This window comes from Nilaparvata lugens, chromosome 2 (assembly GCF_014356525.2).
Source record: "Nilaparvata lugens isolate BPH chromosome 2, ASM1435652v1, whole genome shotgun sequence".
NCBI classification, from domain to species: domain Eukaryota; kingdom Metazoa; phylum Arthropoda; class Insecta; order Hemiptera; family Delphacidae; genus Nilaparvata; species Nilaparvata lugens.
The window spans coordinates 6041693-6068828 of NC_052505.1; the positions used below are offsets into that span (position 1 = coordinate 6041693).

General features: G+C 33.8%; 1 protein-coding gene across 1 annotated transcript in view; it reads left to right on the top strand.

Moving 5' to 3' along the window:
* Nucleotides 1–9316: 9316 nt before the first annotated feature.
* LOC120349767 (arrestin domain-containing protein 4-like) overlaps nucleotides 9317–27136 on the top strand; it is a gene marked incomplete at its 3' end in the record, with an annotated part of 35162 nt that continues 17342 nt past the window's right edge. The window contains 1 exon segment of the mRNA XM_039420400.1: nucleotides 9317–9710. Within this exon segment, the coding sequence (XP_039276334.1) occupies nucleotides 9590–9710 (121 nt within the window).

Sequence of the window (27136 nt, forward strand, 5' to 3'; positions counted from 1 at the left end):
TGGGATATTGCATTCATTCAAATGCTAATGAATTGGTTAGGAGGAACCGGGTTCGATTCCCGGGCTGACAAATACTTTTTGAATTGTAGCGCTCATCGAATTTCCATCTAGCTGTTTACCCTGTTGTCAATATTTTCAATAGCAGAAGTCGTCGGGGTGGATTACAGCATTTAATTTGGATTTTCGTTTAATAATAACTACCAGGAAGTAACCTTGATTGTGGTGATTTCAGTAACTTGAATCGTGAGTGAGTCATGATTATGAATTCGATATTGGAATTTTGTGAGTTTATCGGAAATCGTTCTGAAATCTAAATTCTTTATCGGAAATCCATCAGAACTGAGGAAGATACACTTTTTACTTTCCTTGCCCTACTACCATAGGTAAGGAAAGTATTGCTTTCCAAAAAAATTAAGGTACCCTAATTTCAAGTTTTCTATACGTTTCAAGGTCCCCTGAGTCCAAAAACATGATTTTTGGGTGTTGGTCTGTGTGTGTGTGTGTGTGGTGTGTGTGTGTGTGTTGTGTGTGTGTGTGTGTGTGGTGTGTGTGGTGTGTGTGTGTGTGTGTGTGTGTGGTGTGTGTGTGTGTGTGTGGTGTGTGTGTGTGTGTGTGTGTGTGTGTGGTGTGTGTGTGTGTGTGTGGTGTGTGTGTGTGTGTGTGTGTGTGTGTGTGGTGTGTGTGTGTGTGTGTGTGTGTGTGTGTGTATGTGTGTGTGTATGTGTGTATGTGTGTATGTCTGTGAACACGATAACTCCATTCCTAATTAACCGATTGACTTGAAATTTTAAACTTAAGGTCCTTATACCATGAGGATCCGACAATAAGAAATTCAATAAAATTCAATTCAAGATGGCGGAAAAAATGACGGATAATTACTAAAAAAACATGTTCTTCAAGGTTTTCTCAAAAACGGCTCTAACGATTTTCTTCAAATTTATACCATGGATAAAAATTAATAACCCCTATCAACTGGCATGAGTCTCATTTCTGGGAAAATTTCAGGAGCTCCGTAATATTCATGAGAAAAATGGCGGATAATGACTAAAAAACCATATTTTTCACGGTTTTCTCGGAAACGTCTCTAACGATTTTCTGCAAATTTATACCATGGATAGCCATTCATAAGCCCTATCAACTGACATGAGTCTCATTTCTGTAAAAATTTCAGGAGCTCCGTAATATTCTTGAGAAAAATGGCGGATAATGACTAAAAAACCATGTTTTTCACGGTTTTCTTGAAAACGGCTCTAACGATTTTCTTCAAATTTATACCATGAATAGCTAGCCATTCATAAGCCCTATCAACTGTCATGAGTCTTAATTCTAGGAAAATTGCAGGAGCTCCGTAATGTTCTTGAGAAAAATAACAGTTACTAAAAAACCATGTTTTTCACGATTTTCTCAAAAACGGCTCTAACAATTTTTTTCAAATTCATACCCTGTATAGTTATTTATCAGCTCTATCAATTGGCATGAGTCGTTTTCCTGGGAAACTAATGGGGGGTCCACCCCATCCTTGAGAAATGGACTTTGTAACCTCCTTCTCGTGCATGAGGTAGGTAGAGCAGTTTATAAAAAGAACACAGTCATAGTCAAGATATTTCATTTGTAGAACAGCTGTTTTGACGACTTTTAAAAAAATCATCGAATTTCACAATTTACACAAAGGAAAAAGTACTCTGAAATCAATTATAATACACATATACAGTAGTCTGATCGAAGTTGCAAATATGTTGCCGCCAATCGTCATTATGTTATTCCCCTAAATTATTCTCGTTTGAGAATGAGGCTTGCAGTTCAATGAGCAAGGAAAGTTGTGTGTGTACCACACCAGATTTTTAATATTATAGTACTCTAAGGGCCGTTTTTACAGTAAAATATCAAACTGAATTGAAACAACTGGTGGATTAAACTTAAAATCAATCACATCATAGCGAACGATACTTAATATGGATTTAATTCAAGTTAAACTGTAACTGAGCAAACGGCACTAAAAAAAACTTCACACTTTACTCAGTTTTTTCGTAATCTAATTGCTTCTTTCGCATTTGAATCTGTCTAGTATGTGTCAGAAGCTATTCAGAGCAACATACTTCCTCATCTCATCTTATAACCTACACTTTAATCCTACGTACACTGCAGACCTTCAAAACGATTATCCATTGTTACTACGTCGCGAGACAGATAATCATTAACTTCCAACTTTGATTATAGGTACTGTCATTCCGTTTCTCATTGCTTCATGTGGGTTTTTGTTCGTTTTTGAGACCTCCAGATGCATCTATCTTTGCCCATGCTCTTCGAGTCTGCTTTTGCATTATTGTAACGACGCGGCTCGAACGATTGCGTCACGGTTCCAGGTACTTTTTTTATTTCTTTTGAAAGTTGCTTGTGTTGTTGAACCTCAGTCGAACTATCCACTTATAAATCAAGTAGGTAAACGTTGGAGAACCAGGAGGAGTGAGTAATGAGCACAGTTTGAGTTGTGAAACAAGATAAACGACACCTGTCATACGCAAAATCATTATAACTCTACTGAACTTTGTAATTTATCATGTTATTATTAACTAGAAAACATTTCTAGACTCATTTAGTGGGCAACAAATCTATAGTGAGGTCCATGTTATGATGGGAGTATTTGATTGACATTGATGTTACTATCCTTCGAAAAAACAGATGATACTATCCTTGTCTAGCCCCAAAACGTTGCTAGATCGTTTCTTTACAAAGTAGGAATATTATCTTTTTGTGTAGTTGAGAAGTTGATATTGTGGTAATTATTCATATTGAATTATAAAGATTAAGAAATTGTCAAAAAACCACTGATTTATTGATAATTAGAAAGGCCGGTTTCGGTTATTACACCATTGTCAATCTCTGATAAACTTAGGAGTTGTTTATCAATAAATCAGTGATTTATCAGACCGTAATTATCAATAAATCAGTGGTTTTTTGACAATTTCTTAGTCTTTTTCATTCAATAGGAATATTATGACTGATTAATTAAATATTCAATCCCAATTATTATGAAAATTTATCATTTAATCATTGAAAAATACATTTTCTTGACGAATAAAATGAGATTGATTATTTTCAACATCATTATTACATCAGATACTATATACCGGTACCAGCTATGCTCCACAGAAGGCAATGGCGAGGCAGAGAATCGGCAACGCTCTTCTCTCATCTTTCTCCACTGTAATATCGTAGACCAATTATCCGAAACGAAGTCACCAGTTAGTCTTAGCTCCTTATCTCTGTTAGAGTACAAATTTCTCAGCTTTAGCCAACGTTAGTAGACTGTCTACTAACTTTGAGCTTTAACTATATAGAGCTAACAATAATTGAATTTGGATTCAATATTGATACAGAATTGTTTTAGAACTCTTTTATCATTAATTAATCAACTTGATACTAATAGAATCCGATACTAATTAATTAATTAATCAACTTGATACTAATAAAATCCGATACTCAATATAATTATTTATCAATCTATTCTCTTATTGAATGATACTTAGAATTTCTAAGTATCAATAAATCAGTGGTTTTTGACAATTTCTTAGTCTTTTTCATTCAATATGAATAATTACCACAATATCAACTTCTCAACTACACAAAAAGTGAAAATCTATTTTCTCTTATAGAGTGTCATCAAAGAGGTCATCTTCTTCAAAAAGAGGAATCATTTTTATTCTCTTTGTTGTAGTTTAGACATTGTGTTAAATTTGTTAATATTTGAAAAACACTTAGGGTGGTCACACACCAGTTAGTCAAGACATGACTAGTCATGATTAGTCACAATACTTCACATAGTTGCTTATGAAGCAACACACACTGATTAGTCATTGCAATTAGACATGTCTTCATAAGCAACTATGTGAAGTATTGTGACTAAACGTGTCTTGTCTTGTATTGACTAACTGGTATGTGCCTAGCCTTACTTTTCTTGGCGTATTAAGGTATGCATTAGCCTGGAGACTGATGAAGCTCCTCTTCAGGAGTGAAATGCATTGAAAATGTAACAGTATCTACACTACAAGAAAGTTATTATAATTATTATAGTGTTTCGCTATGGAAAGCAACATCTTTTTTTCACTTTGAACTTCTATAATTTAATTAAATAAAAAGACTAGGTAATTGTCAAAAACCACAGATTTTATTGATAGTTAGAAAAAAATGTTTTATAATTGAATTGTTTAGGGAATTGATTAGAAATTTTAGTTTCAGTAGATAACATAGAATAGAAAACATAAGTGAAAGTCGATTAATGCTTCTGCTCCATACAAGCTAAAAACAATTGAAAAATAAGTACCTATTTCTATTTTTCTGAAAGGGAGGTACCGGAACGCTATGTAATCGTGGAAGGATAACTTCTATGGGCGATTCTATCCCACAGTTTATTCATGTATATTTATTTCACAATTTATTATCCTATTATATTAAGCGAGCAATATCTGTATTCATATATCTGGTTATTTTTATATCTGGTTATTTTCATATATGGTTATTTTTATATCTGGCTATTTTTATATCTGGTTATTCATGTTTAACGGATCTCAAAAACGGCTCTAACGATTTTCACGAAATTTGGAACATAGTAGGTTTATGATATAAAGATTCGATTGCATCGAATTCATCCTTGGCTGAAACAGATGTGGATGGTAAAAAAGTGAGTGGGTGAGTGAGTAAGGATGTAAAAGATACCTAAAGTAGCTCATATTACAGTTTAAATTTATCTCTAAATGCTTGTTATCTTGTGAAAATCTGTTAAAAATAATTATCTATTCAAACGATAACTCAAACAAATGCTCTTCACTGTATCGAACTCACAGAAATTAATCTTGATGAAATTTGTTGAAGAAGAACTAATATTCTGGCATTCCTCCATAATTGAAAAAGCACAGTTATCCTATTATATTGAGCGGACAATTTCTGTATATCTGTTTATATTTTTATATCTGGTTATTTATGTTCGACGGATCTCAAAAACGGCTCTGAAGATTTTCACGAAATTTGGAACATAGTAGGTTTATGATATAAAGATTCGATTGCACTGGGTCTCATCCTTGAGAAAACTCGCTGAACGACATTAAAAGGATAATTCATCCTTGGCTGAAACAGATGTGGATGGTAAAAAAGTGAATGAGCGAGTGAGTAGGCCTATGTGAAAAATCAAAATATCGCATCCCCGAAAGTCATAAGATGACGTATAGCTAGCTGTGAAATATAAACACGATAATTTTAGAGAATCGTGTTCTGTTTATCAATAAATAAAAATAACGAGCGAAGCTCGGTGCCCCGATATTAACTTTAGAAATGGGCCAAATCCGCCAACAGGCTCCAGCCCAAGCCCAAAACTGTTCTCTATACTATTGTTACCAGTGTGTACAGTACCAGTAGGTAGTATACGTAATACGTATACCAGAGAGTTTAGTATGTACATTCTATAATACTCTGTTTTTACAGATGATGTTGATATCAGTCGTCAGAATTATTGACCTTGGCTGCTCACAGAAAGCTGTTTCCAATATCGAGAGACTGCTGCTATCTACCAAACAGCTATCAAACTGCAAAAGTGAGTTCGGCGAAGAGATTAAAGAGAGCGCTAGATAGTCGCAGTTCTGATAGTCACTGTATAGTATTCCAGCAGATATGAAATAAAATATCCAGAGATTTTTTGTATTTCTTCTCTTTTTTCTTCTTGTATTCATTTTTTTTTCATTTTTCATAAAAATATCCAGAGTTTATTTATATTTATGCAGATGTAAAAGATAAAAAGTTCTTCTCTTCTCTCTGATTCCAGCTAGTCCAGTTAATATAGACGTGGAACGGGGGTTTGCTTGCAAAATGTATTTTATTTTTGAATTTGCAATATGTTTTTGGATACATAGAGGAAGTTCAAACCCAATTTTCGCATGCAAAATTTCCTTGTGCTCTCTCATGAAAAATTTCCTCACAATCCGCAGATTCGTTTTTGCATAACAGGCTATCTCAAAAATTGTCCATCTAATTGAAAACTATGAGATATGGTGCCGGTTGCACAAAAGCCGGTTGAACCTTAACCGTGATTAATTTTACGAGAATCAATCAGAGAAGGCCTTTTTTATAAGACGGCTTCTCTGATTGGTTCTCGTGGAATTAATCACGATGAAAATTTAACCGGCTTTCATGCAACTGGCACATAATGTTCTAAAAAGCACCAAATTGTCCACAATCTTATATCATGTTGAGTTTATTCCGATAACCAATGGACGAGGTATTGCATGTAAAAAACGTCAATTTTTCCGAAGTGGGGAAATTTTGTCTCCCCACTTCGATTTGCCTTAGAATGTAGTTAGCCTACTACGCATCCTACGAAAAAACTCATCAGGGAGACATTTGAAGAGCATTCCATCACCTTTTATTTAAGCTATAATTTGAGAGTTCTCATTGGATTGTTTTTTCAAAAAAGATCGTTCAAGTTTGGCTAGTAAATGTGTGAGTTTTGAAAGATTTGGTGTAGAATCCAAATACATTTGAATTTCTCTACTCTCAACATTATTTTTATTATTCACTGTTCATATGCTGCAGAGGCTCTCCTACAATCACAATAATTATAGATGAATAATTCTATTTCGAAACACAAAATACCATTCAATATCACACACAATACCACGCTAATAAAGCTATTACTCCCAACTGAGCCCTTTAAACGCCGTCAAGCTGAAACTCTTATTTTTCTATCTTTAGTTTTAATAATTAGAATAGAATAGTTTATTATTCTTTTAAATTTCATTATTATTCATAGTTTGTATTTTTTTATTATTTCTAGTGTTTTGCTCTGTCTGATAATTTGCGACTCCTCCCTGCAGACGGACAAATCAACCAGGCAGGGAGAATATTCATGTAATCCATAACACTGTTATATTTTGTAAATATGTAATTTTTTATGAATAAACTAATTTGAGATTGAATTTCAAGTGTAACAGTAACAGCCACTTCCAAATTTGAATCTTCAAATCTTTAAATCTTCAAAACAGCCACTTCCACAAACATTTGAATCATGCTATTATTAATGCAAATGGAAACTATAGACGGGTTGTGAACGATTTTTGATTAATTCAAGGCTTTGATGACAGAAGAAGGCGTATGATATTGTTATCAAAGGACCCTGAGTGATGTGTGTGAAAGCATTGAGAAATGATAGCATAAGCTATCATAATGCGTAAGCCCAAACTATCATAAGATATTATGAGTTATCATAAGATATCATAAGCTAGCTTTCACAGTTGATTAGTGCAATTTTATTGAAGAAACTTTTAAACCCCTCAAATCAACAAATGGGAGTAGTGTTTTGATAAGTTTGCAAGAATATGTGTTTTCATGTGGTGAGAGTACGAAGTTTACTTACCATTCTCAAATTATGCACTTGAATGAAGACTGCACATTTTGAAACATTGTTCACGATAGACAATATAGTTCAGAAATGCAAACTGATTTGAATCAACAGGTGAGTGACCATGACCGAAGTTGGAATTGCAGAAGCTTTCAACTTTTTCAGATAAATAAATCATAATCATTTATTAGGAGCATTTGCCTATTTGATTATGATTACAAGGGTGACACCTTGTAATTTACCATCATAAGTCACTTATTTTGCTCACGAGCTTTAGCTCTACCATCCATTATACGGTTGCACACAGTAACAAATTTACCAATTATGTTATAAAAAATTCAGAAGTCAATTTTTTACAATGAATACGGCAATGGACTGGGATAATGCGTGCTCTGGGTATTTTTACAAATGCACTTGACATCGATTGGTGCAAGATAAAATACTCGTTAGGTTTTAGTATTAGTTTATTTGATATAACTCATGATTATTCGATTTAATACCCGTACCGATTTAGTTTATTTGATTTGATACCCATTCGCTTTTGGTACGAACTTTTTGATGAAACTTTGCCATCCCATGTCAGTTTTTAGTACCGTAGTAATAGATTATTATTTAGTCTTCGGGGTGATTTAAAGCATTTAATTTGAATTCTCGAATTGCCAGCTGATTGATTATGAATAACTAGTAGTTCTGTGAACAGTAGACCTCACGCAGTTTTCTCATCCACAAGTATCTGATGTCACCTGTTCTAGTTGATTCAGTTGAATCACAATTCACAGTTGAATCATTATTTAATCTTGAAAACTGTTACAAAATTATTTTTTTTCAATCAAGAATATTATAATTTTTATCTCATGTGATAATTTATCCAGTTCCGTGATAATCTTTCCATCTGATAAAAATATTTCTCAACTATTTTAAAATTATTTTTTTTCAATCAAGAATATTATAATTTATTCAGCATTATTCAGTTCATTTAATCAGTTTTTATTTTATTTTCAATCACCTATTGAATTCGTTTTCAAATGTGAGAATATTGATACTGATGGGCACGCATCATAAAAAATATTGAAACCCTACCTCATAGAAATAGACACGGGCAGACATCTGTGTAATGCATGCAATGAATAATCCACTTGTCAGCTGATTGATTAAGAATAATTCTATAGTCTTATTGATCCTATCTTCAAAGTAGATGATATATATTATAGTGATATCAGAGTATGGAGGAATTCCTTTTCTTTTCATATTATCATTAAAATGCGAAATTTGAAAAAACATGTGAATACATCGACGCGCAGTTGAAAAAGAAATATTCCTGCCAAATCTCATCGAATTCTATGAACGCGTTTGGCCGTAATCGCGTTACATACAGACAGACAAAAGCAAATCAAGTCAAAACATAGACCTCACTACGTTCGGTCAATTATTCTATAGTCTCATCAGTCTCATTATAGTCTCATTAGTGTCTCATTATTCTATAGTCTCATATCTTCAGAGTAAGTAATAACGAAGTATGGAGGAAATTCCTTTTCCTTTTATATTATCGTCTAGCCTAAGTCTAGTTTTTTTTGGACGTACGATTTTTTACCGTCCTTCTATTTGGAAATATCTCGTCTTTCAATTCTATTGGAAGATGTCAAACAGATGATGTTCCATTTGATCTGGTAGATTTCATAAGGACGACAATGAATCGATGTCTGTGTAACGGGCATATTAGTATTGAGTAAAGATACCTAGATTTTTTGCCTCTGCATATAGTTATGAATTCGGAGGTGGACTGAAGTGGAGCACCGTTTGTTGACGCGTACAGCCAACCTGCGTCAAAACCGCTACCTTCTGTCCGCCTCGGTCGCTCCATCAGTAAGCCAATTTTCGGCTTCCAGGTCCTCCTCTGTGCCACACCACCACCTGCAACCTGGCCTCGAGAGTCGACCTCGAGGGAAACATTATTTCCCTCCAGTACACATTATTTCCCACCAGGCGACCAGCCTGCTGCCTGAGTAAAAGCGAGAGTGAACAGCAGGGAAGTTCTTGGAAGACAGTGAACACTGCAAGGCACCCAGCAGGACAAGAACAACTTATATGGCAGTCGGAGTAGATCCAGTGTTGCCCACGCAATCGTGTCTTTTCGTTTTAGAAGAATGACGTTCCTTCTAGAATAACTGTTCCAGTGTAAACTAACCTAATCGCGAAACTGTCAAAATGACTCGAAAATTGGTGAAGTTCCTGATACTTTTCGATAACACCAACCTTCTCTACTTTCCTGGACAGTTCCTGAGTGGGAGAGTTTTGGTAGAGCTCAAGGATGATACTCCTGCTTTAGGTAAGCTCACTAGAATATAACAATGACTAATACTCAGCAATGATACGTCTGATCAACTATTGTCTTGGGGAGGGGAGAGGTCCCAAAGACGTCAGCAGTTTTAAAGCACTGTAAAAGCACGCTTTTCCTTTTTTGAAAATTTGAGATATTTGGGGGCGTGCGTTATTGGGCTTGAAGGGGGGATGGCACCCTGCTCAAATTGCGAGAGGCTTTGAATATTTGAGAATATTCTGCTGATCAATGATAATTTGTTAGATAAATCATAGATTATTGATAGTTGATAAATCATCGTTGAATATTTTTAATTAAAGCCATAATATAGAAGAGGATATAGATTTTTGTATGGGTTCCTAGGTTTCCCATATTCCTCTCCATCAGACTATTTTCGTGCGGTTGCCTATATATTCATGCTGATTAATGATAGTTGATAAATCATCAATCAATATAAATTAATGCCATAATATAGAAGAGGATAGATTCTTGTATGGGATCCTAGGGTTTTCCATATTCCTTTCCATCAGACTATTTTCGTGCGGTTGACTATATATTCATGCTCGGAGTACACTCACGGTATCTGTTTCTGAAAATTTGAAGAAAGATTTACCGATTTTATATATATGACTGGCACCCACTTGTGGCTCAATAAAAACAAACTGCATTTATGACCTACAAAAAAATAACACCCACTTGTTGATTTTCAAACAATCCTTCCACAGTAAGAGTTCATTAAGTTAATTTCGAATCACGATAATTTGGTTATGCTACATCACAGAGAAACAAGATCTTTTCCACTTTGTGGCTACATATAGTCTAGAATTCATATGCTTGAAATCTACTCACGAGAACTCTTCCTCAGTTTCGAGTACTATAAACATATAAACTTGAAAATACATGTATATATATCCCGGTCGTGTGTTGATGGGAAGGATATTATTTTATATCCTTCTTAAAGAATCGACAATTATTTATTTGTTGAAACACCGCCGATTTATGAAGTTACATTACAATTTTATACTATCGTTATTCTAATTGCATTTAATCTTTATTCTCATTGATTAATTATCTATACTTTGTAAAATTCGTTGAATAATAAGCATTACCGTCATTTAATGTAAATCAGTGTATAAGCCAGTAAATATTGTAACATACATAAATAAAAAAGAAATCTAATCTAATCTATTATCATTTGTCTCTGCCACTGTATCAATATTACATATTACATGGATTCATTGAGTGAAGTGGGATCAAGTTGTTTAGTTTATTCCCAAGAACTGTGCATAACATTTTCAGTTGCAATTAACACCAATGTTGTTTTTGTTAGACACAAGGAGGCGTACGTTGGTGTAGGCAGCTATATCGTAGGATGATAGTTATTTGAAATACAACCACATACGCACTTATTCATAAATTAATGTTGTCCCACTATAGGCGAACTTGTTCTACATTCCCAAAACACAGATGAGAACTGAATTTGATATCAACGAATTGATGAATATTCTATTGCTCATCTTTGTGTCTAAATGTTATGTTTGTTATTCATCCTAGTTTTCTGATTATATTTGACAAAGTAATCTCATTTTGTTACAGTTCAGAAAGTAGTTTTCGATTATGTTGTTGACCAAGCGAAGTGAGATCTAAGATTCAAGTCGACGGTTTGGCATTTCTCTTAATGTTTAAATGTTTGATTGTTTAAATGTTTATATGTTGCGCATTTACGGCTAAACGCGGTAATAGATTTTCATGAAATTTGATAGGTATGTTCATTTTTTAATTGCGCGTCGACGTATATACAGGGTTTTTTTTGGAAATTTTGCATTTCAAGGATAATAAAAGGAAAAATTAGCGTTTTTCCAGATTTTTTTAGCGTTTTCTCAGCTTTATCGAGAACAAATAAACAGAAATTGTTCAAATTTAGTACAGAAGCTCAGCTAGGGTGTACCTAATAATGTTGTGTTAAAAGGAATTCGCAATAACATCAAAGATACGCCAAAAATTAGCGTTTATCCAGCGTTTTTTTGCTTTTTCTCAGATTTATCGAGAACAAATCAACAGAAATTGTTCAAATTCAGTACAGAAGCTAAGCTAGGGTGTAATAATGTTGTGTTAGAAGGAATTTGAAATAACGTCAAAGATACGCCCAAAATCTAGGTTTTTTGCGCTCTCTCAGCTTTGACTTTGTGATGGAATGAAGCATGCCCAAATGAAAAATGCAGGCGAGCGAAGCGAGCCCGCTGATCTTATTCTTGGACGATCCAGTTGGGGGTCGGAGGAGCCCCCTGGCTACACGGATATGGCGAGCGAAGCGAGCCTGACGGCTAGTCTATTAAATAAAGCATTTTCATAATGACGATTCAATATTTTGTTGATTAATTATATTTCGACATTGTTGGAAAACGATGAGGCAACGTTGCTGAGCTAGAAAAGGATAGCGCTATCTGCTATGTCGAATGATAGACAAGGATAGCAACATTAATGTTAGTCAAATACTGTCATTATAACGTGCACCTCACTATATATGTTTTGTATTCTAAATCCTTTCCAACTTTGAGGTGAAAAATTTGATTGTATGGGATGACCGCTATCTGCTTTGTCGAATGATAGACAAGGATAGCAACACCAACGTTAATCAAATACTGCCATTATAACGTGGACCTCGCTTTAGCAACTTGTCAATATTTGTGTGGAGTGTTGATTCGGGAGAAAATGAGTTGGTGCTAGGAAATGTGTGTTAAGTGCTGAGATGTTAGCGATAGGTATAAGGCATGGGAGATGGGACATGGGTTGGGTCACAACTTGTTTTTCTTCATTCCTGGCCAACGCTGAATCTTCTCTGTGTACCATCTGGCTTCTCTAAAACAATCTGGAGAGCTGGCAAGGTGCAATCTCCATACAAACTTTTGTTTAATACTTTTGTTACTAGAAGACAATAATTAAAGCATAAAATCAGATCAGAGTTGATTAGAATGATGTGTCATAATAGGGAAACAGATTTAGAGTGGCACTCGATATTCTATAGTGAGGTCCACGTTATAATGGCAGTGGAAAAAGATAGGAGAACAACGTTGCCGATCCTCTGTCTTCTATAGACGGTAGCTGATACAGGTTTATTGATACACTTCACTTACATGGGCTACTTTTTAACAAATTAATAAAAACAATATAAAATCTTGAAGTACCCTTTATTAAAAAAAAACTTTAAAATAGTTCAACAACTAGTTTCGATGACCTAATGACCTAAGTTAGGGTCGAAAGTACAGTAGTTGTTGAACTATTTTAAAGTTTTTTTTTAAATAAAGGGTACTTCAAGATTTTATATTGTTTTTATCAATAGGTTTATTGATGTAATATTAACTGTCCATTCTCGTTTAAAATGATCAATTATATTTTATTAAGCAAGAAATTATATTTTTATCAATTTCATAGTAAATTTTCATAATTAAGATGAAATATTTGATTAATTAATTATTAATTTCACATTGTTAAAATACGATCAGACAACAGAGCAAAGCGAGAAAGAGATAGCGCTATATTCGCTTTGTTGAATGATAGACAAGGATAGGAATACCATTGCTAATCAAACACTGCCATTATAACGTGGACCTCACTGTAGGTACATATCGCAAGAGAATTGTGATGTCTTTGCTATAGAATCTGGAAACTATATAGAAAAAGTTAAGGCTGTGCAAAGGCTAAAAATAAACTTTCTACAGGTGTATATTTTTATAGTGTATTTTTCAAAGTTTTCCGATTTATATACTATCAAGCTATCAAAATGAAAAAGTTTTCTCAGGAAAACATTTTTTTTCGATCATTTCTTTTTGAGACATGAGCGCCTAAAGTTTAAATTTTTGGGCAAACATTTTAAATTCAGTGAGAGATAAATACATGAGATTTAGAGGATAGATTTTTCATTGTATTTTTAATCTAATAAAACAAGAATTTTCAATGAAAATATCAATGTTTGAGAAAGTTATTCAATTTACTAAAAATGACCAAAAATAACTTTTAGTTGAGTTATTTTTGGTAAATTGAGAAACTTTCTCAAAAATTGATAGTTTCAGAAAATTTTCATTTTACCATATCAACAGTACCATGAAGAATCTATCCTCTAAATCTCATAGATTTATCTCTTACCGAATTTGAAATGTTCTGTCCCAAAAATGTAAACTTTGGGCGCTCATATCTCAAAAATCTGGTGTGGTACACTCACACAACTTTCCTTGCTCATTGAACTGGGAGCCTCATTCTTAAACGACAATAATTCAGAGAAATAACATAATGACGATTGGCGGCAACATAATTATTTGAAACTACGATCAGACTTTTGTATATGTGTATATATAATTGTCTTCAGAGTACTTTTTCCTTTGTGTAAATTGTGAAATTCGATTATATTTTTTTAAAGTCAAAACAGCTGTTCTACAGATGAAATATCTCGACTATGTGTTCTTTTTATGAACTACTCTACCTACCTACCTCATGCACGAGAAGGAGGTTACAAGGCCATTTCTCAAGGATGGGTGACCCCCCCATCAGTTTCCCAGAAAGGAGACTCATGCCAGTTAATAGAGCTGATAAATAACTATACAAAGTATGAATTTGAAAAAAGTCGGTCAAGTTATTTTGAGAAAATCGTGAAAAACATGTTTTTTTAGTAATTATCCGCCATTTTTCTCAAGTATATTACGGAGCTCCTGCAATTTTCTCAGAAATAAGTTTCATGTCAGTTGATAGGGCTTATAAATAGCTATCCATGGTATGAATTTAAAGAAAATCGTTAAAGCCGTTTTCGAGAAAACCGTGAATAACATGGTTTTTAGTGGTTATCCGCCATTTTTCACAAAAATATTACGGAGCTCCTGCAATTTTCCCAGAAATGAGACTCATGTCAGTTGATAGGGCTTATAAATAGCTATCCATGGTATAAATTTGAAGAAAATCGTTAGAGCCGTTTTCGAGAAAACCGTGAAAAACATAGTTTTTTAGTAATTATCCGCCATTTTTTCCGCCATTTTGAATTCAATTTTATTGAATTTCTTATTGTCAGATCTTCATGGTATAAGGACCATGGTAAAATTTCAAGTCAATCAGTTGATTAGGAATGGAGATATCGTGTTCACAGACTTACACACACACACACACATACACACACACAGACCAACACCCAAAAATCATGTTTTTGGATTAAGGGGACCTTGAAACGTACAGAAAACTTGAAATTAGGGTACCTTAATTTTTTTGGAAAGCAATACTTTCCTTATCTTTGGTAATAGGGCAAGGAAAGTGAAAATCAGACAAGGATTCATCATAAATCAGCTGACAAGTGATTACACAGATGTGTGGAGAAGCCAGTCTATTGCTGTATTTCCATAAGGTCTATAGTTTCAATCAGGTACTTGTGGATGAGAATACTGCGTGAGGTCTACTATTCACAGAACTACTAGTAGTGTTCCATCAAATATGAAATCATCGTGACCAGAGGAATCCCGTTACATTGAAGTCAGAGTTTCATTGAGATTTATAAGTCTACTTATATAATTTTCAGCTGTTGAACCGGATAATCAAGTGCAGCTATGCTAGAATATCATTAGTACGATTGCCTCTGGGCTCTGGGTTAGTTTGTTCAAGGCTAAATAGCACCTTGTCATGGTTCTGAGCTTTCATTAGTACTGGAAGATTGAATTTTAATTTTTTGTATCATGACCTTAAGCTCTGGTTCATTATTATTCCTTAGTTATATGTCTACTTTTTGCAATTCTTCAAGATTGCCCTAGCTGTTATTTCAAATCAAATAAAATTGGTTTTTATTATCATGATTTCAGGGTACAAATATTCATATTATACAACAACGTTACATCTTCTGCAACCAAACAATCATAAATACAACTTACAGTTGAACTAAAAAATTAATCATTATAACTAATAGTTGCTATTATATCGTAGCTCCAGAAAATACAACATTATATTTTAAAGAACTTCATGAAAACTCTCCTCAAAGGCAAAGCCTGTGTGTGGAAGAGGGTCTTGGCGATGATTGGCTAACGTCGGACTGTCCCCATACTTGCATCTATCACATTCTTGGGTAAACCAGGTATTAATATCAGGAAAATTTGAAGTTTGAAGGATTTTAAGTTTAAAAGATGTAAACATTTAGAGTTAAATTTGGACTATCATTACACGACATTTGCTTTTTCCAAATTTATTTACAACTTTACACATTTCCACAATTTCCGAACTAAACCCCTGTTGAGTGCCAAGCGATTCTAAAGCTCATAATAACCAACCGTTTGTTAGGTTAACAGTAACGCTGGGTTTACACCAAAGTTATTAACAGAATGTTAATAACTTGATCCTTATAGATTCTATTAGATTGAACGGAACTTGACAAACACATATGTTAATAATGTGTATGATAAGTTATGTTCGATCTAATAAAATCTATAAGGATTAAGTTATTAACATTTTGTTAATAACTTTGGTGTAAACGCAGCTTAAGTAGAGTTCTCAATTTTCTGTCATCACGTAGTTCTCTCTCTCTCTCTCAATTTGTATTGTAGCATACATCAATAAAGAAAGCTAATCTAATCTAATCTCTTTAATGTAAAAAGGAGTGCAAAGAGGCTTGAGTGTAAAAGAGGGTCGGCTGCGCCCTAAATTCGTCCAGGATTAAAATAATTGCACCATTTCAATTCAAATCTCCCTCTGTCGAAACCTTATAAAATAAAAACTTTGTTGGTTATCAGATCAGTAAACTAAACTTAGTTTAGGCTACGGAAAAACCAAAATCTTCTTGCACGAATGGTTCAAACGGAAAAAGCGTAAATAATTATTCTCATCACTGGCGACAGGATTACGGCCATTGGATATAAAATCGCAATGCAAATCTAAATTTAGTTCCGATGAAAAAGCACTTTTCCTTAAGGAGAGTGAAGATTCACTCATCATGACGTCATCACGGAAACTGTTTTTCTTCATTAGTCATGAGATCACCGATTTCCTACTAATTATTTCCTAAAGCAATAGAATAATACATTAGAACAATAATGCAATCTACAGAATATTTTGATAAACCTTGTTAATAGTTTAAATTTTCTCTTTTGTTAACATATTAATTAATCTTACTATAGTTTCTTTAGTTTTTCAAACCTCTTGTTCTTCTCCTTTTGCTTACCGTAGTTGTTTTTCACCTTTCTTGTAATTTTTTGTTTGTATTTTCCTTAGGCTCACGATCAGACGAAAGTCTTGTGAGCCATTTGGTTCTTTTTATATTTTATGATGTATACAAATTATTTTGTGTGTTTTTTTTTCAATTGTTGTGAAGTGAAGAAGAATCAATAAATTATAAATCATAGTGAGGTCCACGTTATAATGACAGTATTTGATCAACATTGGTGCTACTATCCTTGTCTATCGTTCGACAAAACGGATAGCAATATCCTTTTCTAGCTCCTGATCGTTGATTAGCAATGTAGAAATATAATTAATTAACAAAAATTCCCTCTCAATTATGAAAATTCATTATTTAATCATTGGAAAATATATTATAATCTTGACGAATAAAATATAATTGATTATTTTAAACAAGAATCAATATTACATCAGATATACCGGTATCAGCTATCCTCTATAGTAAGTGGTAAGGAGGAGAATCGGAAACGCTGGTCTCCTATCTTCCTCCATTTTCATTATAACGTGGACCTCACTATAGCTAGGATTTAATTATCCTCTTAAATTCAATAGAATCAACTCTGAAAACTATTTTAATTGTAGGTACTCTATGCTTTGCAATTCACTTTTCAATTTAAGTATAATATAGTCATACGTACATTTCGATTTGTAAGTTGACTGTATTGATCAATAAATGAATGAAAGAATATACAAAACTCACAACTCAAAAATATTAATCATTTTAAGAGTGTTATTCAATTTGAGGAATCAATTTGACCATCCGAATTACATCCAATCAAGAAATTTGTAATAAGCGAAAAATCGAGAACTACACTAGTAGCTCTGTGAACAGTAGACCTCGCGCTCAGTGAGTTACATTGACCTGTTGTTATGTTTTCTCAAAAATTAATAAATTAATTTATCAATTTAAAATGTCTAGAAAAAATCTTAAATAAACATAGAGCTAGTTCTGTCCTATGTCGTCCCGGAATGTGAGTGTGAGCGCTGTTATCAAGTCTGGCTGCAACTGTCTACAACGTTGATGGAAAGATATACATTTTCAAGATGTTCGATGTTTTTGAACGGGTAGTATTATGGTCCACTAGACAGCTGATTTATGATGAATAATTCTATAGTCTGATTTTTACGTTAATATTGGCGTATGAAGGAGGCTCCTTTTTCCTTTTATATTATCCTTGAAATGCAAAATTTCCAAAAACCTTGTATATACGTCGACGCGCAATTTAAAAAGGAACATACCTGTCAAATCTCATGAAAATCTATTACCGCGTTTCGCCGTAAATGCGCAACATAAAAACATATAAACATTTTAAACTTCAAGAGAAATGCCAAACCGTCGACTTGAATCTTAGACCCCACTTCGCTCGGTCAATTACCGGTAAGACAAGCTATGGCATTTCAACTCAAATACAGTTCAATAAATAATTGACTCGTGAACATGAGGGGATCTTTATTTAGTGAGTTAAGTTGGCTGCTTTTTTCGTTTAAGCAATAAAGCATGCTCACCAAGTCGATTGTACAACCTGTCTTCACATATTTGTCCTATGTAAGGTCAATTGGAACAAAGAGAACTTACGGAGCACCGAGATTTTTTGATCGAAATTCCACTTTTTAACATGAGTGCTCTAATTATAGCAACCTGACTTATGGCGGTCTCAGCTCGACAACTTTTTCCGCAGACTGTTATTGCTTCACCGCATTTTACAAAGATCACAAGAATAGATTAATGATAGGATTTTTCTTGAACTAGGACCGATATTAAGGCTGTGCAAAGGCTAAAAATATACTTTCTACTCGTGATATTTCTCCAAGTTTTTCGATTTGTATATCATCAAGCTATCAAAATGAAAAAAAATTTCACATGATTTTTTTTTCTGATCATTAATTTTTGAGATATGAGCGCCAAAAGATTAAATTTTTGGGACAGAACATTTCAAATTCGGTAAGAGATGAATCCATGAGATTTAGAGGATAGATTCTTCATGGTATTGTTGATCTAGTAAAACAAAAGCTTTCTGAAAATATCAATTTTCAAGATAGTTATTCAATTTACTAAAAAAACAAAAATACTTTTAGTTGAGTTATTTTGGGAATTGAATAACTTTTTCTAAAATTGATATTTTCAGAAAATTTTTGTTTTACTAGATCAATAATACCATGAAAAATTTATCCTCTAAATATCATGGATTTAGAGGATTTAGAGGAGATTTATATCTTACCGAATTTGAAATGTTCTGTCCCAAAAATTCAAACTTTAGGCGCTCATATCTCAAAAAGTAATGATCAGAAAAAAAAATTTCTGAGAAAACTTTTTCATTTTGATAACTTAATGATATACAAATCGAAAAACTTTGAAAAATATCGCGAGTAGAAAGTTTATTTTAAGCCTTTGCACAGCCTTAACGTTTTGTGATAAGGACCGTGACCGTGAAGTTTTTGAGTTCTCAAGGACTATGTAATTGAAAACGGAATAATACATGAAAATGATGCTATAAGTAACAGAACATAGAGAACATAGATGCATAGAGAACAGATATCATCCCATGGTATAGCTTGTTCAATAATGCAACATGCACTGGTTAGGTCTTTGACTACTTTCTAAATCCACTCAAACACAGCCCATGTTACAGTGTTGAAATTATACTTTGTTCAAATTAACTTCCGACTTGGGATGGACATGCACAGCAGAGAAGGCATACAGCGGCAGGGATACAACGGCGGCTATGTTGCCATTGTTTACTTGCTGTCGGTCTCTAATTTCCAGTGAGTATTCAAGCGATCATGTTAAACTTGGGAAGTTTCCTCTCTGCAATCACAGACTCGACTGACTCTATTCGACAAATTGACAACTGCGCTTCCACCTATGACTCAATCCATCTCTGCAATTGGCTGATCTCCCTCCATTTCTCTGCGCCGTAAATTCCTCCAAGTCTGAAGAAGATTTGCACGAAGTATACTGGTCATCCGGTAGTTTTGGAACCAATCAGAATAATCTAACCAAGTAGCACCTCAAGCAAACAAAAATATCCACTTCTTGTGTAGTTGAGAAGTTGATGTTGTGATAATTATTCATATTAAATAAAAATACAAAGACATTGTCAAAAAACACAGATTTTTTCTAACTTTCAATAAAATCTGTGGTTTTTGACAATTTCTTAGTTTTTCTATTTAATAAAAAAATATTCAACCAGCTATCGTTGAATACTTGATCCAGTTACACACGCATCGATCTTTTCAGATTGAATAAAACTTTGCAAACACCTATGATGATGTTTGTCAAGTTATGTTCAATTTAATAGAATTTATAAGGACGGTAAATAGTCGTACGTCCAAAAACCGATGTATGTGTAACTGGACTCAAGCCTCGCACACACACATCGATTTTTGTTCGTACGGTATTTTGCCGTCATTATAAATTCTATTAGATTGAACAGATGATTTCAAACAGATTATGTTTGTCAAATTCCGTTTAATCATTTAATTTTATTTATTTAATTTATAAGGAGTGCAATTGATAATCGTACGTCCAAAAACCGATGTATGTGTAACTGGCCTTACTGTAGTGAGGTCCACATTATAATGACAGTGGAGAAAGATGGAAGAACAGCGTTGTCCATTCTTTACCATGCCACTGCCTTCTATAGAGAATAACTGCTACCGGTATATCTGATAAGTAATATTAACTGTTCATTATTGATTAAAATTATCAATTATATTTTATTCGTCAAGAATATATATGTTTCAATAATGATATGTCAGCTAGTATACTATAATTATAAGTGAGGTCAATGTTATAATGGAACTGGAGAGCTGGAGAACAACGTTGCCGATTCTCTGCTTTGCCACTGCCTTCTATAAAGCTGATACCGGTATATCTGATGTAATATTCACTATTTATTCTTGTTCAAATGAAAAATTATATTCCAAGAGAATATATTTTTCAATAATGACATAATGAATTTTCATAAATGAGGTTGTATATTTCGATAATTAATTATATTTCAACATTGCTAAGAAACGATAATGGCAAAGTTGCGGAGTTAGATAAGGATAGCGCTATCGATAGATAGATCTGCTTTGTTGAATAATAGACGAGGATAGCAACACCAATTTTTTATCGAATACTGCCATTATAACGTGAACCTCACTGTATCAGCTATCCTCTATCTAGAAATACAGCTTCTCCTTCATTGAGAAATACCGTACTTGATTTTGATTGCATAAGCCTGGTGACTCTTCTTCATCTTCGAAGCATCCATAATGGAAGATACTTTACCTGTAAGATAATAGCAGCTGTAAGTTTTCTGCGTTTTAGGTCAATGAACCCTTTCAATCCTCTCTTTGAATACTCAGAGTTGAATGCTCACTTTGAGACTCAGGTTGCCACGCAATATGCTTTAGTGAGGTACACGTTATAATGGCAGTATTTGATTAACATAAGAAGTGTTTATTTTGCTGTGTTCCATTCTCTTCTTTCATACGGTGTTATATTTTGGGGCAATTCAACTCATGCAATACATATATTTAGGATTCAAAAGTGGGCAGTTAGAGTGATGGTGGGTGAATCTATTAGAGCAAGTTGTAGAGATTATTTCAAAGAATTAAAGATTCTTCCACTACCAGCTGTATATATTTTGGAGGCTCTTTGTTTTATTGATAGGAATAAAGATAGGTTCAATACAGGAGAGTTGTTCCACTCATACAATACCAGATATAGACAAAACCTCAGAGACGACATTCATCGAACTGGTATGTATGAAAGGGGGGTAAAGAGTGCTGGAATTCGGCTTTATAATTCATTGCCAACGGCTCTTACAGGTGAAAAGTTCAGAATTAAGGTGAGGGAGGAGTTGTTGCAGGTTTGTCCTTATTCCAGTGAGGAATTCTTTTGCATTATGGAATGCAAAGATTGACGACTTAGATTATAATTGACAAATCCTTATACCCCTTTCATAGGTGGTCAGTGGGATGAAAAATGAAATGAAAAATGAAATTGGTGTTGCTATCCTTGTCTATCATTCGACATAGCAGATAGCGCTATTTTTTCTAGTTCCGAAACGTTATCAGATCGGTTTCTAACAATGTAGAAATATAATAAATCGACAAAATATTTCATTTCAATATCATGGAAAGTCATTATTCAATCATTGAAAAAAAATTTTCTTCACGGATAAAATATAATTGATCATTTTAATCAAGAATGAACAGTTAATATTACATTAGATATACCGGTAGCAGTTATCTCTATAGGAGGCAGAGGCAAGGCAAGGAATCTGCAACGCTGTTGATTATTTCAAACAGGAATTTTTCTCTTTTTTTGTCTACCTTATTCTCCAATTCTTCCCTTATCCTCTCCTCTTCATCCCTTCTTTCCTTACTTCTATACCCTCTACCTGCCTATTACATGGGAAACCATAGTTGGCTAGGTATTTTTCCTCCTTTCTTTCTTTTCAGCACACCCCGCCATGAAGCCTGTTTTTTAGCATTTTATTTATTGTGATATTTTGTATTTCGATTTCTTTTATGTATATTGTGTTGGATTGAATATAATTAATGATTGATTGATTGAGAATGAACAGTCAATATCACATCAGATATACCGGTACCAGCTATCCTCTACAGAAGGCAGCGCCAAGGCAGAGAATCGGCAACGCTCTTCTCTTAACTTTATCCACTGCCATTACAACGTGGACCTCACTATAGTATTCGGTTAATAGAAAGGAATGGAACTGTAATTCTATGGTTTTGATTGGATCTCAAGACATAATTGTACTTGAGTTGAAAATTGGTGTAACAGTTGGAAATCAAATAAATAAATAAGTAAAACAACGATTCAAGTGCGGTTGAGCGGTTCATCTTCACCCATTATGTGTTGACAAAAGGCTAATTACTGATTAACGATCGATAGATCGCGAACTAAGTTGTAAGTTGTAAGGAATGGTTTATTGTAACTCTGTCCCACTTCTATTCCTACGGTACATCAGAAACTACGTTGCCACTTCAATTTGGAAAAGGACGGAGACTACCCCTTGTAGGCCTATTACACATAATTCATTATCAGTGATTATTTTGATCATTGTGACCTTGGTGGTAGTGATTATAATTACTGTACAAGCAAGGACCATTCATCAATGATAATTATTGAACTATACTGTTTTTATGCTGATTCTATCAAAAAGGCCTACGCTCTGTTTTTCGCTCTCTCTCTCACTCTCACTCTCACTCTCACTCTCTCCCACTCTTATAGGTAGCCTGGGTATTATTTGTTTTAATACACAGGGAGTCCTGAGTCTCTCCCTTCCTTTCCATTCTTCATTCAATTCTTTCATCCATCCTACATAATACATATTCATCATCTCATCTCAACATTTTCTGTTCTTTAGTATTGTATATCATCATTATTACTCAATCAATTTCTAAAATCTTATATTAAATCCCTAAATCTATTTTGAATCATTAATGCAATATTGTATTCACTATTACTCATTCTAATATCATCCACCTTATTCATTAATCCCATAATTCCAAGATTCAAATCACATATTCACATGTTATATTATTCCCAACAGCTCTATTCCATCACAACCCGGTCGTGTGTTGATGCGAAGGATATTATTTTATTGAATGAAAAAGACTAAGAAATTGTCAAAAAACCACTGATTTATTGATAATTAGAAAGACCGGTTTCGGTTATTACACCATTGTCAATCTCTGATGAACTATTTCTGATAAAGTTTATCAGAGATTGACAATGGTGTAATAACCGAAACCGGTCTTTCTAATTATCAATAAATCAGTGGTTTTTTGACAATTTCTTAGTCTTTTTCATTCAATATGAATAATTACCACAATATCAACTTCTCAACTACACAAAAAGTGATATTATTTTATATCCTTTTCAATGAATCGACAATTATTTGTTGAAACACCGCCGATTTATGAAGTTACATTACAATTTTATATTATCGTTATTCTAATTGCATTTAATCTTTATTCTCTTAGTTTAATTTTTATACTTTGTAAAATTCGTTGAATAATTGGCATTACCGTCACTATGTAAGTTAAATAAGTGTATAAGCCAGTAAATATTGTAACATACATAAATAAAGAAATCTTATCTAATCTCTCACAGGCTGTCTGGATCTGTGAAATCTGGCAACACTGCACTTTATAAGAGCAATCCTGCAAACTGAAGTTTGCACAGACTATAGTGTTACTTATAGGTAGCCTGGGTATTATTTGTTTTCATACACAGGGAGTCCTGATTCTCTCACTCCCGTTTGTCAACTATAATGCGGTCCACGTTATAATGGCAGTGGATAGAGATAAAAGAATAGCGATGCCGATTCTCTGCATCAATTAATTATATTTCTACACTGTCAAATACATACTTGGCATCGTTGTGGACCTGGAAAAGGATAGTACCACCGGCTTTGTCGAATGATAGACAAGGATAGCAAAACCAAAGTTGATCAAATACTGTCATTATAACGTGGACCTTACTATAGATCAATAGTCATTGAGAAAGAATACTGGATTTATTACATAGAATTATAGTACCTTTTTTGAAATAAATAAAATAGTAGATTAAAATAGCTATTTATGTATTAAGAGCGTAATGCGCGACTTTATCGCTCGCGCAAAACAGTTATCACGCGACGCGAAGCAGAGCGTGATAATTTTGCAAGAGCGATAAAGAAGCATTACGCGCGAATTACATACAACATTTTTTCTACAACTGCCCAAACCTGTTAAATTACTTATATCGACGGAGTTACAATTACCGACTTTTTATGTTAAGATGTGACTTTTTGGCGAGCTGCTTACAATCAGCTGATTAGGGAGCGTAAAGAAACTCTTCTGCGCATGCGCGAATGATTTGGGAGCGTAAAGTAAATCTACTGCGCATGCGCGGATGGTTAGCGAGCGAAAAAGTAGATTCTCCTCAGAAATGAGCTGTTTTACGAGGAGAATTGAGTGTGTAAATTCTTTCTTTACACGCAGTTGTAGAAAAATACAAATTATAACAACTAGTTTCAGTGATCCACACCATCTTCAGGTTTTAAAAAATGAATTTCAAATCTTTTTTTTATTCAAAAAGAATACTGGAATATAGCTATTAAGGTAATCTGCTTCTATAATGTTGCTCTGTGCATTCATTGATTATATCATCAAAATATTATAATGATTCATCATATCAAATTGTGAAAGGGAAATCATAGTCAATTGAGTTTCTTTATTCATCCTTTTCAACATTCTTCAACTCTTTTTCAACAGTTTTTCAACAGAAGAACAGAAAATATTCAACGTCTCACTAGAAATCTAGAAGTGAAAAGGAATTTATTATCTATCATACAAGTTCCACATTCTACAAGATTCTTTGAGAAGAAGAAAGTTGGTTTCTGCCAAATGGAGAATACAAAAAAATTGAGAACTCATTAGACCAGTTTACTTTTTTGGAGCATCTTTTAATTTGAATTTTGGGATCACTGTTTAATGAACGAAAGTCAAAGTAAATTCAGTGGATTTTTTCCTCCAATTCTTTCTTATCTCCAATACTAAGGCCCGGTTGCACAAAAACCGGTAAATTTTAACCGTGATTCATTTCACGAGAAATAATCAGAGAATGCCTTTTTGATAAGACGGCTTCCCTGATTGGTTCTCGTGGAATTAATCACGATTAAAATTTAACCTGCTTTTGTGCAACCGGCAGTAAGATGTTCTTTCATTTTTGTAAGTGATACATTAAGAAAAAAATTATCAACCCACAATTTATTGTCATCATAAATAATTTTCAATGTCATTCAAATTAGAGTAATACTTTAAAGGTTTAATGCCATAACCTGTTAGCTATTCCATTAAATTATATAGCAATGTCCACGTTATAAAAGCAGTGAAGAAGAATAGGAGAACAGTGCTGCCGATTCTCTGCCTTGCTACTACCTTCTATAAAGGATAGCTGATACCAGTATATCCAAAGACCTTAAAGATGCATAGACTCACATGCAGCGCTAGTGTCGTACTTGGAATTGAAATCGGCCATTGAGGGGGCAACCTATAAGATTATTACATAGCAATGCCTTTGTAATCTACAGTATTACAAATATATAGATATAATACCTCGTGCTAAAATACCCCAATGGCGGCCCTCAATTTCAAGTAAGAGGTACTAATTAAATAATTAGTATATCATTGGGAAGGCATAGGCATTGTGGGCCTATATCTCTTTAAGGTCTTTGAGTATATCTGATGTAGCATTAAATGATTATTCTTGTTTAAAATAATTATATTTTATCGACAAGAAATATATTTTCGATTGTTTAAATAATAGATTTCCATGATTTAGATGAAATATTTTGTTAATTAATAAAATCACTTAATAATGAATAAAAACTTGTAGTACCCTTTATCGGAAAATTTAAAGTATTTAAAGTAAAAATAATAGTCTAAAGTAATAGTTAAAATATTTTAAAGTTTCCAATAAAGGGTACCACAAGTTTTTATATTGTTTCTATTTATTTGTTAATTATATTTCTACATTGTCATATAATGATCTGGCAACGTTGCGGAGCTGAAAAAGGATACCATTATCTGCTTTGTCGAATGATAGACAAGGATATCAACACCAATGTCAATCAAAATACAGCCATTATAACGTGGACCTCACTGTAGGTGGAAAAACCCGCAGGATCAATTTCTACTAAATTCAACCCAATTCCACCTAAGTTCAGATGATTTGCTGTACGACTTACTTCCCGTGAAGAGGCGTTTCAGAAAATTAGTTAAACTCTACGTTTACAATCGACTGTCTACAACAGGAAATCCAGGTTACTCCCAATTTGGCCTAAATCGTTGAAAGGTGGAATAGCAACCCATTTGCGGAGTTCGTAACGGATTGAAAACTGACTTTTGTCAATGGTGCGGGATCCCACAATGGACCATTGACGATTATCTATAGTCTACCAAAACATCTATAGCCCACTACGTTTATCTATAGCCTAATAAAAGTAGGCGAGGTTGGGCCCAGCCCTGTAGTCACCTCAACAGTAGGCTTCAGCTACATCCTCTCTTAATTCATCCTATTCTATTGTGAGATTATTTACGTAGGATATATCATGCTTATTGCGCTGCTCGTCCTTCAAATCTCTGTTTAGATCACTCCTCAAAGCATTGTTTATAAATCATATTCCTACTCTCAGATTTATTCCTTGTAAACGAAGAATTCACATGGCTATATT